The sequence below is a fragment of the Oppia nitens genome, unplaced genomic scaffold, assembly GCF_028296485.1.
Source record: "Oppia nitens isolate AA-2021 unplaced genomic scaffold, nextdenovo-longstitch-racon4-pilon3 scaffold1_pilon_pilon_pilon, whole genome shotgun sequence".
Lineage (NCBI taxonomy): Eukaryota > Metazoa > Arthropoda > Arachnida > Sarcoptiformes > Oppiidae > Oppia > Oppia nitens.
This window is the reverse complement of record NW_026533199.1, coordinates 2,758,277-2,772,386: the sequence shown is the minus strand read 5'-3', so window position 1 is coordinate 2,772,386 and position 14,110 is coordinate 2,758,277. Positions and strand designations below refer to the sequence as shown.

The 14,110-nt window shown below is 28.9% G+C and overlaps 3 protein-coding genes across 7 annotated transcripts; 1 reads left to right on the top strand and 2 right to left on the bottom strand.

Moving 5' to 3' along the window:
* Window positions 1–648: 648 nt before the first annotated feature.
* Window positions 649–2,799, bottom strand: LOC128952003 (E3 ubiquitin-protein ligase ariadne-1-like). Its single transcript, XM_054297325.1, has 3 exons — window positions 2,046–2,799; window positions 1,509–1,927; window positions 649–1,444 (listed from the first exon to the last, which is right to left on the bottom strand). Exons 1-3 carry the CDS (start codon window positions 2,611–2,613, stop codon window positions 812–814), a joined length of 1,620 nt encoding a protein of 539 aa, XP_054153300.1. The 5' UTR covers window positions 2,614–2,799; the 3' UTR covers window positions 649–811.
* A 5,682-nt stretch (window positions 2,800–8,481) lies between these two features.
* On the bottom strand, window positions 8,482–11,514 carry LOC128952634 (interferon regulatory factor 2-binding protein 2-like). 3 transcript variants are annotated; one of them, XM_054298055.1, is made up of 2 exons: window positions 11,449–11,514; window positions 8,482–10,121 (listed from the first exon to the last, which is right to left on the bottom strand). In XM_054298055.1, exons 1-2 carry the CDS (start codon window positions 11,449–11,451, stop codon window positions 8,643–8,645), a joined length of 1,482 nt encoding a protein of 493 aa, XP_054154030.1. In that variant the 5' UTR covers window positions 11,452–11,514; the 3' UTR covers window positions 8,482–8,642. The 3 variants fall into 3 exon arrangements, with proteins under 3 accessions (XP_054154030.1, XP_054154032.1, XP_054154031.1); XM_054298057.1 differs by lacking the exon at window positions 11,449–11,514 and adding an exon at window positions 10,980–11,187; XM_054298056.1 differs by lacking the exon at window positions 11,449–11,514 and adding an exon at window positions 10,197–10,272.
* Window positions 10,371–13,531, top strand: LOC128952633 (interferon regulatory factor 2-binding protein 2-like). Of its 3 annotated transcripts, none has more exons than XM_054298052.1 (2): window positions 10,371–10,961; window positions 11,892–13,531. In XM_054298052.1, the coding sequence occupies exons 1-2, from the start codon at window positions 10,947–10,949 to the stop codon at window positions 13,368–13,370; spliced, it is 1,494 nt and encodes a 497-aa protein (XP_054154027.1). In that variant the 5' UTR covers window positions 10,371–10,946; the 3' UTR covers window positions 13,371–13,531. The 3 variants fall into 3 exon arrangements, with proteins under 3 accessions (XP_054154027.1, XP_054154029.1, XP_054154028.1); XM_054298054.1 differs by lacking the exon at window positions 10,371–10,961 and adding an exon at window positions 11,482–11,548; XM_054298053.1 differs by lacking the exon at window positions 10,371–10,961 and adding an exon at window positions 11,721–11,816.
* The last annotated feature ends 579 nt before the right edge of the window (window positions 13,532–14,110 follow it).

The window sequence follows — 14,110 nt, the reverse complement described above, 5'->3', positions numbered from 1 at the left end:
TTAGATTAAATGTTATTTTTACTTAATTATTCTATAAAATCATTAATATTTTTAATGAATTATGATTACAATACATAAAGTTACAATTTAAAAAGAGTAATGTTGTCAAATTTAACAAAATATTTATTTAATAATTATTGTAACTTTTGTTAATATAGTTGATTTTACTATTTTAAATATAAAATATTGTTATCATTAATTTGCAATTAATTAAAAAAATAATTTTAAAAATTTTATTTTTATCATATTTTGATACTTCATAATTTTATAATGTAAGAATTATATATATTTTATTGTTATAAATGTAATATTTTTGTTTATAATTTGTTATTTTATTTTAATAATCCGTACCCTAACAATATAACAATCCGTTACAATATAATTAATTTCTTTTTGTGACAAGTTGTTTAGATATTTTTTTTGTTAAATAAATTCATCATTGAAATCATACAATATGATTAATTGCATTTTATAAAAATTTATAATATTGTTTTTAATTATTAGTAAAATGTATTGTATATTATCGATTAATAAAATAAATGACTAAACATTATATTCAAATAATTTTATTATTATTTTCCAAAATTGTATTTTATTAAAATATGTAAACCATTAAATATCCATAAATAATAATCACACCGGTATATACTATATATATATACTATATTAATCATTAATATACCGATCACTTATACATAATTATCAGATAAAACTTTACAATCAATCAAATGGGTGGCAATTTCATAGAAATTATCCATAAATTGTGGTAATAATTGACTCATTAATGGCAGTGATTAAGTAGCCCTTTGTATTAATCCAAGCGTTCAAACTCCCAAATATCCCGATCATAACCTTCAACCACATGATCGCACAGCACTTTGCGTCTGTCCTCAACATATCTGCTTATATTAATAACTTCTTTCTTCATTTCTGTAATATCTTTGACTTCTTGCAGATCCTTTTCCATGAGTTCAGACAACCTTTCGACCATTACTTCGAGATTCGACTGATTGTCTTCAAAAATATACGATTGATTGCTTCGTTTTAGATAATATGCAAACGGATAGGTATACATAAGTGTTTGTCTGCAATTACATAGAGTAGTAAATGCATTCATAAGAAACTGGACCTCAACCCAAGTCATTTTCAGAAATTGCAATTCTTCCATCTTATTGTTCACTTCGGCAATCAATTTCTTTTCGCAATTGAGACTTTGCTGATGATTATGAAATCGTGTCCAGTAATGAATGTATCGTTGGAGTCGAGCTCGTGCTGTCTGAGTCTCTTTGCTCTCTTCATACTTATTACAGCTCTGTTGATAGCCATGTTTGGACCAATCGGCTAAACAGATCCAACAGAACTCAAATCTGCACTGAAGATTACGACAAGTCATATGATTACAGCCACCATTCTTCTCGATGGCAGCCTTGCATTTGGGACATTCCTAAATAAATTACAAATACATTCAATTAATATATTTGAATATTTAAATACAATATAATATATACCTTAGTAAAAGACAGAATCCAATTGGCAGTCTCGCAGTCAATCTTCTCTCCAGATTCTCCCAAACACTTCTTTTGCCAACTCTTAAGTACATCACAACGGGTCGGTTCGTGCCATTTCTCGCCGCAAATAAAGCAGAAAACGGCGCCACACTTGCATTCAATGGGAATAAATTCAATATAATTGTCAACTTTGATGGCACTCATACAGTCTGGTGTTGGACACCATCTGAGAAATCGATTTGAACTGACAAAACTGTTTGTTATTAAATATCTATATTTGACTAAAACTTTTTCATTTTTAATAATATTAGTAATGGTATTGTCGTCGACAATAATATCGCATCCGTTTTGTGCGCAACTGATTCCGTTACAGACGCCTTCGCTAATAATTTTGTTTGTTAGGTATTGTCGCCAACAATCTGTCAATAGATTCATAAATCAAATCAATCAACAAAAAAAATTATTATAATATCTATTTATAGCACTCAATGACTAGTTTCATAAAACAAATTATGGCTAAAAACAAAAAATACTTACAAAAACAAAATTCGTGGCCACAAGATATCGATGTCATATCATCAATGGTTACATCATTATAGCAGATCAAACAGACCAGTTCATTGTGTTTGTTCTTCTTGTTGGCCGAAGATGTCGACGGTTTGTTCGTATCGATAATGTGGGCGTCATTGAAGAGTTGTTCTTTGTCTGAATCAAAATACTTTTCCAATAGTTTTGTTTGATCCCAATTAAAGTAATTCAATAATATTCTTATAATATTATTTGGCTGATCACTGATGACGGACTGTATTTCACTGATCGATTGGTTCATAAGTTCTGTAATCTCGTCTAAACTCAATACATGGTATTTATCTCTTATACGAACACTTGATTCGGGTTCGGCTTCGAGTATATCATCGGCGATATCGAGTGGTGTGTCGTCCATCAGTTGATCTTCTTCGCTATGACCCGAATGRTCTCCGCCGCCAACAGCTATCGATCTGRCCGTACATTCTTTACTACGTCCGTCGTTGTTGTCGACGACGACCTCAACAATGTCTTCTTCACTATCGGATTCGTACGACAAATCATAATCATCGGTATCCATGACTTCTTGTATTATAATTGTAATCTTGACTTTCACTTCACAATTAAACAGTGCTTTCAAATTGAAAAAATCTAAATCTTTTTTATATATGATATTCAAGTCATTCAAAACAAATCAAACACTAAATTATTATTAGATTTACTTATAGTTAGAAAAAACTCTGAGTTATTAACATTACATACATTGAGCTCAATATCATAATAATAATAATACACTAATAATTGACTCCATAATACTATTGATTCCCAAAAACAACGTTACATATTGTATGGGATATTGCAATCTATTTCTAAACACACACACAATATAATTGCCAATTAAAGTCAATCGAGTTGTTGTTGACACCCAAACATATTAGGGGACAAACTATGAGTCTAAACAAAATTTGTACGACATTTGTGTTGTGTTGCCATACGTTTACAACAAATATTAGAGTAATTTCCTATATTTATTGCAATTGATTGCGTCATAGATATAATAGTTGACTTCATAAATACAGGTAATATATTGAATACTATTGAATATAATATATATTTTTTGATTAACACGTTTGACATACGTTTGTAACACATTTCGTGTAATTATTATATCGTTTATTATTATAGCTGTAATACAATATAATTTATAGTCTATTTGCATATTTATCAATAGATTATTATTAGTATTATTATTATTATTATGTATAAATGTTTTCAATTGTTTTGTAATAATTATTTAATTTTTTTAGTAATTTTTTTATTGAAAAAATTAGTTTATATATATATTTAATTATTATTATTATTATTATTAATTACATTATCGTTATTTAGCATTTTGAATATTTATTATCATTATTAATTAATAATAAAAATACTATAAATTAATAAATTAAATATTTAACAAAAAACAACCATGATAATTTAGAAATATACTACTAATAATAATAATTAGCAAAATAAATAAATTTATAAAACAAAACAAAAAATATTTAAAGAGATAATTTAGTTAACAATTATTGTCTATTAATTGGTAGACTATTTCAAAATATATAGATTTATTTTAGTATCAGAATATATATTAATATTTTATGTAATACTAAATTGATTGAAAATATATTTTAAAATTAAATTTATATTTTAATATTTATATTAAAAGTAATATTTTAAATTGGATAATTTTGTCAAATTAGTAAAATTAAGTTTTTAAAAAAAGTTATTGAAGCAAATATATATAATGTATTTATTTACATTATTGTATGCATTGTATATAATTTATATTTTAAAGTAATTTTACTTTTTCTACTTTTTAAAACATATTTTACGGTTAATGAATCGAAAAAAACATTATTTTAAATTGAATTTCTATTACATTATTATAATTGATAAATTGACGTTTAAGTTATGATAAATATATTAAATAATAAATTATATCATACTGTATATACAGTATATATTTAAATTTATAACAATATAATTATTAATTAGTACAATATATAAAATTTAAAGAATAATTTTTTATTTTTAATTAACAATTATTAATTTTCATTATATAATGCAAGCTATCAATCAAAATACAATACAAACAATGTTTGTGAAAATCCAATGTTATATTTGTAAAATATAAGTTGAGTTTTACGGTAATTGTTTATTAGGCGCACCAATACATTAAAAAACTGATTGTATTTTTGAAATTATAATTTTATTTGATTATGAATTTGTTATACATTTGTATTTTATAAGTTGCAGTCGTGAAAGCACTGACATATCGGAGCATAAAAGGTATGGTCAGTGCTATCCCTTATATAGAGATTTAAGACAATAGATTGATCCATAAAATACAGTTATTTAACACTAATAAAGTTATAGAAAGTAAATATTTTCTATAAATGACATAAATCTTGAATTTATGTAAAATTGTTAATTAAATTATTGTTAAATTTTAGTGAAATATTGGTATCTTTTAAGTTACTTTACATATTTATTTATTTTTTAAAAATATTTATTTTGTTTAACTTTAAATAATTATTTTATTTTATTTATAAATCTATATTAATTAGAAATATGGTGTACTTATTATTTAGGATATTGTCAACTAAACTGATAGTTAATTGTTAGATCAGTAATCAGTGATAATGTATTGTACATTACATTAAACAAAAGTACAATATATGTGAAAGTTTAGAAAATAATACATTATATAAGATTTACTAATATTAAATTAAATTTGTATTAAAAACATTTGTCAAGTTTTATAGATGACTGACTTTTTTTGTTACAAATTTAAGTATTAGAATAATTTAGTAATAGTATTAAATCAATTAAAGTATTGCTAATTTTTAACTTAAACTAAATTTAAAATACTCTAATATTTATGAGGTATTTATGATATTAATAAATTTACAATTTTATATATTTATTATTGTGAATATAGATTTTTTTAAATCTCTAATATCTATTAATATATCAATATGTATTTTGAGTTAATGCATGAATTTTTTTTTAAAAATAATTTTCTATTACTGAGTATAATTTAATTGTAATACATTTCAGTAACCTTTATATAAATATAAATAAACAATGATTTAGTCACATATTTTTCAATTAGCACTACTGTATCATAACTATTACATTCAAAATGATATTCTGGGTATGAATTTAATTAAAAACTGTATTACTTTATGATATGGTCTTTAAAAATGTTAAGTTATTTAAATATGAAATATTTATAACTTCTAGGTTTATCATCTTAAGAGATATCAGTCTTTATAATAAAGGGTTAGAGTATATGACAACTAGAGTTCGGGTAACTTTCCAAGGGACGGAAGTTCCCTAATAAAATCCCTCAATTTTCCGGGAAAATAAAATATATTGATTAATTAGGAAATATAAAATTTATTTAAATTAATCAGTAACCAGATATTTACAGAATTTTTAGAAATAAAATTATTAGTTTTTTGTTTAATATCTTCTATACCCTATGTATTTCAGTATTTCAAATGATAACTCCCTGTACTAACAACATACCGGTTCCATATACTGTACACATAGAAAGTGATTATAATACCAATAATAAACTTTCTAAGAACCCATAATTGTCACAAAAAATTATGATATACTTTGATTTGTAGAACAAGTTTCTAACTAAATAAAAAAATCCAGTTTTACCTATTTTCAAAGTGAGCCTATATTGAAAAAATAACACACATTTTGTGTGTAAAATTCAGCTCAGGTATGTGAAGATAGATGGACACCATATCTTGAAATGTATGTTAGATAAATAATATTAAATATAATTAATTGAAATTGTATTAATAATTAAAATTTATACAAATAATATTTTAGGAGTTTTAGAATTATGTTAAAATTTTAATTAAATTTTTCAAAATTCTACAATATTTTGACTTGATTACATTTAAAAAATTTGTAATTTGAGCTAGTTCACTGTCTCAATATACTATTAGATCAAAAACTTGTTTTATCTATATTGACAATAATTTCATTTACTTTATATAATCTACCGGAAGTATAAAGTTTGCAAAATATTTTCAATATTATTGATAATAATTTATTTTACACTAAATTTTTTATTGGTTTTGAGAATACCTTAGATTATACAAAATATGACTGTATGTAAAAAGCATTAAAGTATTTTTAAAACATATTAGAACTCTAAAAATTAGTCACATTTTTAGATAAAATATTATTTATTTAATATAAAAAACCTAAATAATATTATATAATGAAAACTTTCATTTTCTTCTAATTAAACATAATTTAAATTATTAAGTAATTAAGATAATATTAGTGTATTGTGTTAATAATTTATTTGCACTTAATAATGTACAGTACAATAATACCTTACTAAATAATACATATTTTAATTTACATATAAATAAATAATCGCAATTTAACATATGTTTTTATATAAGATTTAACTTTATATTCACTATTAATGGTACTGAATATCAAATATTTCACATAAATTTCTAATTATTATGCAATAACACGAGTTATTAGTTTATATTAGAATATTTGTTTATTTCATAATTAACATGGACAAGTTTTATATTAAATTTATATCAAATCAAAATCATGATCTCATATATAATATAAATTTTTGTTTAATATTTTTATTTGTATGTATCATATTTGAAATGACTTACAACAGTTATAATTATATATATATATATTATTTTTTATAAAAATTATAATTTACAAAATGATGAAAGTTTTGAACAAAATTACARCCAATAAACTACAGTATAGTTGTATTTTAGATAATGTGGTGTAAACTGTGTAAACTTTTTTAAAGATACAAATTTACATCAATGTGTGACCCATTGGACTCTAAATATTTATGAACCATAAAGATATTAAATATTATTAATAGTAACGGTGCTCTGTATTTAGTTAAACGTTTGATGCACTTTAACATACCATACCATACATACCATACCCACATGTGCCCAGTTATATGATGAGTACAGAGTAGTAGTGATTGAACTTAAAATAGGGTCCAAAGTTTTTTTTACATTTTGTTTAGTTTGAAAAAATTAATTTATATATATATATATATATATATATATATCTTTGAAATTTGATATAATTGATATTTGGAAAAATATGCAATTATTTAAAATTATATATATATATATATATATATATAAATTAAACAAAAATATATTTAGATAAATTGTACCAGAAACTCAATGGTGATAAAATACAGTATTATTAGTACTATAATATTATTCGTAATTATTATCAATAATTTAATAAAAACAACATAAAATATTTTTTGATAAAATCGACAATTTAGCAAAAGTGTACATTTAATAATAATATTATTTTTTATTATTATTTCATTTCCATTGCCAATAATCAAGAAAAATAGCTTAGTTTAAGAGTTAGTCCTTTAATGATTATAGTCTTTTAATCATTTCTATAGTCAACTATAATAAACAATAAATTGTGTGCTTTTTATAAGAAGTTGGTATCAGAAAGATAACGATTAGACCGCAAACTATAGTTATGATCAACAATGGGTAAGGCATACAAATCTCCAGTTCAGTCATATCCACAAATACAACTGTTTCATCAATTGAATGTTTAGTCTAATAAAAACAGTAATAAAAATAGTTAATAAAAACAGAGAATATTTGTATATTGATATTAAAAAAGTATGGTTTTTGTTGTTCAGGATATTATCACAAGTAATGACTCGCAATCGGGTGTCTTATCACAAACTTTTGCCGTTTATCAACAATTATTGCTGTGTTTTAGTTAAGTTCAACAATATTATATGAGTCCCCCTTATGTTTGAAAGCTATAAAATAATTTTCTAAATAACACTTATCTAACATAAATATTGAGATAAAATAGAAATTATCTATACTTTTAAAATTTTTAGATAACAACCCAATACAGTACATGGGGTATAAAATTGCAATTTAATTTACTGGTTGTGACATAACTATTAGTTTGAAATCAAAATATTTTTTCAATTATTTATTTCATTTCTATTTATAAACATTTAAATTAAATTATCATATAATTAAAAATTATCAAATAAAATGTAATTTAAATTCGTATGATTCACACCAATTGACTTCCACTTGACACCAATTGATTTACCAATTTATGACTAAACTAAAAATATATATAATTACTAATTATTATTAAAGATTGCAAGGAATAGGACAGAGACGAGACAATTAATTAATAGTATAGTTGACACTAATTTACTACATTATTAAGGTATATATATATATATATAAAAATCGCTAATATCGTAATTTTATAGACATTTTGACAAATTTGTTTTTTATTTACAATCAAAATAATATTTTTTGAATGATTTGCAAATACGACATTAAAATAGTTAATAGGCTTTTATAATAATAGGCATTACAATGAATGTTTTGTTTTTTAATATATATATATAATTTAAGTGCATATGATTTTTGATACGACTTCCAAGATTTACATAAGTTATGAATAAAAAGCAAAACAATCGCTAAATATACTGTAAATCCAATTCAAACTTTCAATTTTTCATTCACTGCTTCTTTCCTTTTTAATTTTGAACTGTTGTTGCGCTGATGTGTTTGAACTGGTATTTGGAGTACCAGTGCTATGTTCTGGACCCGCATTTACCGTATTGTTGTTGTTGTTTGTTTGTGAAGTGCCGGTGCTCTGGTCCTCCTGTAAAATGGTTGCAATTTCATTTTGCATGAAAGCCCAGGGAACGTTAGATCCAAGTAATGGACATTTCTCTCCTGAAGGACAATATACTTCGCCTGAACCGGCAGTTGTGGCACCGTTTGTATGCTGTTGTTGTTGCTGTTTGATTGATGATCGGGAACAGGGAAAACAAAATTTGTGCGCTGGAACTGACGGGCACTGAACAAAGTGTGTGTCCTCTAGTCGTTCTTGACATAGAGTACACTTCAATGGCGCCGCCTGTGCTGCTGGAGGTGTGGCCGTTGCCGGCGGCGTTGTGTTGGCAGTAGAGGGCGGTTGACTTGAACTCTCGCTAACTCTTGGCTTCTTTGCCGCAACGCTAGAGTTAACGCTTGATAGTGGGGGTGAAGAGGTTGTCGTTACCGAATAGAAGGCGCCTTTGCCGGCGTTGGCCGTTGCGATAGGTATTGTAGCCGTTTTTGTTACGGTTGCGTCAAATGAGTAAACTCTGCCTACCATAGGTGGATGGGTGTGATGGCCTAAAACGTGTGGTTCACGAGTCAATTTGCGCAGACCTGTGTCGGCTATTGATACACCCGGTGCTGCCATTACAGCTGGTAGACTCTCACCTCTGGTCAATGGTGGTCGCGTCACATTCACAATACCAGACGACTCTTCAATTATCAACTGCTGTCTATTACTTTGGCCATCATTGTCCACTATGGAGTCGGTGTCAACTATGGTGTGAATGGTACGTTTATTGGTTGCATTGGCGGCACGTTGTGTGGTGGCCGCTACGAGTTGTTGTGACGCATAAGCTCGGGCAGGACTGCCGCCACCGCGCGATGAAATGCTCAAATCAAACTGTTGGGCAGCACTACGATTCTCGTAAGGTTGCGGTAGACCTCCGTTTAGCTTATATTGAGTCGGTTGTTGTCTCAACAACGGTGCAGTTACTACGTGATGATCATTTGCGATATTAATAGCATGTGATGATTGTGATGATGGTGTGGCCGACACGTATGATGTGGACGCGTGTGAGTGTGAATGTGAGTGACTTTGACCAGAGGCTGCTCTCTTCAATTGTCTGGCATTTTCAATAATTATTTCAATCCTATCGGCGCCTTCATAGTTGACACAACCCCTGCAAACAACTTCACTGAACTCATGAAGCAAAGCCCACGGCATTCGCGGCAAATCACATAAATAGCAGTGTTGTCGCTGTGCGGCCAAACCAGAGTGTGAACTCATCGGTGATTGAGACACGTGTGACATAATGGGTGATGAATTAGTGTTGGAAGTGATTGCCAACCGATGACCACTTGATGTACCCGACATTTGCCACACTTTCTATATATAAAAAACAAACAAATAAATCAAATTTCTTTTGCTTAATAATAACTAATTTAATAGCTTTTAATTTACAGCAAACTTATGGTATGTTTTTAAAGTATTATTGCTTTTAAGTTATGTTCAATAGTTGATAATAATTGCAGATATCATATATGATATATATATATATATATATATATATCATATATATGTAGAGCTAAGAGATGGATGTTTTAACAAATATTAATATAAATACTGAATATTATAAACACTAATACTGTGTAATAAAGTGAATAAAATTGTTGGAGAAATATATGTAGATTTTTGTGTCCAATTGTTAGGCATTTGATTTGGCAAACCCTAAGCAGTGGAGAGCCTAACATACAGTATAACCAGTAGAGAGTAATCCATACTTTCATATATACAGCGTTGGCTTTAGTAGTGAACGCAATCGCTATGGAAAGCATTGGCAGAAAAATTGTTGTAAAACTATTATAGTCTGAGAGAGAGAAAGAGAGAGCACAGGGAGGCATAACACGGTCTTATCAGTCTATATGTGTGAGAGACAGCACTGGCGATACCCCCCACAGACCTTTATGTAGGCTATGAAAGGCATTGAAATAGTTGTGTTAAATGTAGGCTTTCATACAAATCGATAGCAACTCTATTGGACTCGTGTTTAGTGTTTCATACAAACTGTGTATTTATTTGCGCACAAGTAGTAGAAGTGGCACTCAGTTAGACAAACTAAGTGGACGCCAATGTCGGGCCATTCTAGTGGCCACTAAGGCATACAAACTCTTAAGCCATCAGTATATCGACTATTAACTGGATTGGCATTCAATGAACAATCCGGGAGTAAGTGTTTATACATACATCTATGCTATTACTATATACCCGATCCGTGCCATACAATGGTGACCAACAATAATGGCATTAAAATAGTGCTATCGGTCGGCAAAGTTACGGCACTTGTAGTCATATACGTCACACATTACGTATGCATTACGTCTCCAGCGATGTCAGTGACAAGTTGTCAGTGACTACACTAACCTATAGGCCGACCCATACCTGTGACGTATGTCTGGATGTGACGTCACATATATGCTGTGCTTTTAGTTTTGTTGGTTTGTCTATAGTCTATACAGTAGTCTCTCTCTCTCTCTCTCTCTCTCTCTCTGTTGTATTATAAGCTATGAATTGAATACTACAGTACAGTATTGCTACACATTTCATAAAATAATATTTTAATAGTTTAGTAAATAATATGATTATGAATGTAGTTATGAATTTGTATTATAACACAAAATAATGCTGAGTTAGTCTGAGAAGTAGATGTACATACCATGTCATGATAGGGTGATAACAGTGCCTCACATCCAACGGTGCCATTTGTCACCAATTAAACCATTGACTGTTTGATAACACTTATAACTAAACATACAGTTTGTATTTAATTGCATTTAAAAACTAGGATTAGATAACTGTCGCAAATGAATAATTGCTTATCATATATGAATAGTGTGTTTAATATACAGTATATATTCAGTATTTATATTAATATTTGTTAAAACATCCATCTCTTAGCTCTACATATATATGATATATATTTATATATATATATATATATCATATATGATATCTGCAATTATTATCAACTATTGAACATAACTTAAAAGCAATAATACTTTAAAAACATACCATAAGTTTGCTGTAAATTAAAAGCTATTAAATTAGTTATTATTAAGCAAAAGAAATTTGATTTATTTGTTTGTTTTTTATATATAGAAAGTGTGGCAAATGTCGGGTACATCAAGTGGTCATCGGTTGGCAATCACTTCCAACACTAATTCATCACCCATTATGTCACACGTGTCTCAATCACCGATGAGTTCACACTCTGGTTTGGCCGCACAGCGACAACACTGCTATTTATGTGATTTGCCGCGAATGCCGTGGGCTTTGCTTCATGAGTTCAGTGAAGTTGTTTGCAGGGGTTGTGTCAACTATGAAGGCGCCGATAGGATTGAAATAATTATTGAAAATGCCAGACAATTGAAGAGAGCAGCCTCTGGTCAAAGTCACTCACATTCACACTCACACGCGTCCACATCATACGTGTCGGCCACACCATCATCACAATCATCACATGCTATTAATATCGCAAATGATCATCACGTAGTAACTGCACCGTTGTTGAGACAACAACCGACTCAATATAAGCTAAACGGAGGTCTACCGCAACCTTACGAGAATCGTAGTGCTGCCCAACAGTTTGATTTGAGCATTTCATCGCGCGGTGGCGGCAGTCCTGCCCGAGCTTATGCGTCACAACAACTCGTAGCGGCCACCACACAACGTGCCGCCAATGCAACCAATAAACGTACCATTCACACCATAGTTGACACCGACTCCATAGTGGACAATGATGGCCAAAGTAATAGACAGCAGTTGATAATTGAAGAGTCGTCTGGTATTGTGAATGTGACGCGACCACCATTGACCAGAGGTGAGAGTCTACCAGCTGTAATGGCAGCACCGGGTGTATCAATAGCCGACACAGGTCTGCGCAAATTGACTCGTGAACCACACGTTTTAGGCCATCACACCCATCCACCTATGGTAGGCAGAGTTTACTCATTTGACGCAACCGTAACAAAAACGGCTACAATACCTATCGCAACGGCCAACGCCGGCAAAGGCGCCTTCTATTCGGTAACGACAACCTCTTCACCCCCACTATCAAGCGTTAACTCTAGCGTTGCGGCAAAGAAGCCAAGAGTTAGCGAGAGTTCAAGTCAACCGCCCTCTACTGCCAACACAACGCCGCCGGCAACGGCCACACCTCCAGCAGCACAGGCGGCGCCATTGAAGTGTACTCTATGTCAAGAACGACTAGAGGACACACACTTTGTTCAGTGCCCGTCAGTTCCAGCGCACAAATTTTGTTTTCCCTGTTCCCGATCATCAATCAAACAGCAACAACAACAGCATACAAACGGTGCCACAACTGCCGGTTCAGGCGAAGTATATTGTCCTTCAGGAGAGAAATGTCCATTACTTGGATCTAACGTTCCCTGGGCTTTCATGCAAAATGAAATTGCAACCATTTTACAGGAGGACCAGAGCACCGGCACTTCACAAACAAACAACAACAACAATACGGTAAATGCGGGTCCAGAACATAGCACTGGTACTCCAAATACCAGTTCAAACACATCAGCGCAACAACAGTTCAAAATTAAAAAGGAAAGAAGCAGTGAATGAAAAATTGAAAGTTTGAATTGGATTTACAGTATATTTAGCGATTGTTTTGCTTTTTATTCATAACTTATGTAAATCTTGGAAGTCGTATCAAAAATCATATGCACTTAAATTATATATATATATTAAAAAACAAAACATTCATTGTAATGCCTATTATTATAAAAGCCTATTAACTATTTTAATGTCGTATTTGCAAATCATTCAAAAAATATTATTTTGATTGTAAATAAAAAACAAATTTGTCAAAATGTCTATAAAATTACGATATTAGCGATTTTTATATATATATATATATACCTTAATAATGTAGTAAATTAGTGTCAACTATACTATTAATTAATTGTCTCGTCTCTGTCCTATTCCTTGCAATCTTTAATAATAATTAGTAATTATATATATATTTTTTAGTTTAGTCACAAATCAATATTTTGAATGTTTCAATAAAAATATTTTAAAAATAAAAAACATTTATTGTATTCATTTATTTTGACGAATGAAAGTAATATTTGTGTGAATCCTACGAATTTAAATTACATTTTATTTGATAAAATTTAATTATTTGATTATTTAATTTAAATGTTCATAAATAGAAATAAAATAAATAATTGAAAAAATATTTTGATTTCCAAACTAATAGTTATGTCACAACCAGTAAATTAAATTGCAATTTTATACCCCATGTACTGTATTGGGTTGTTATCTAAAAATTTTAAAAGTATAGATAATTTCTATTTTATCTC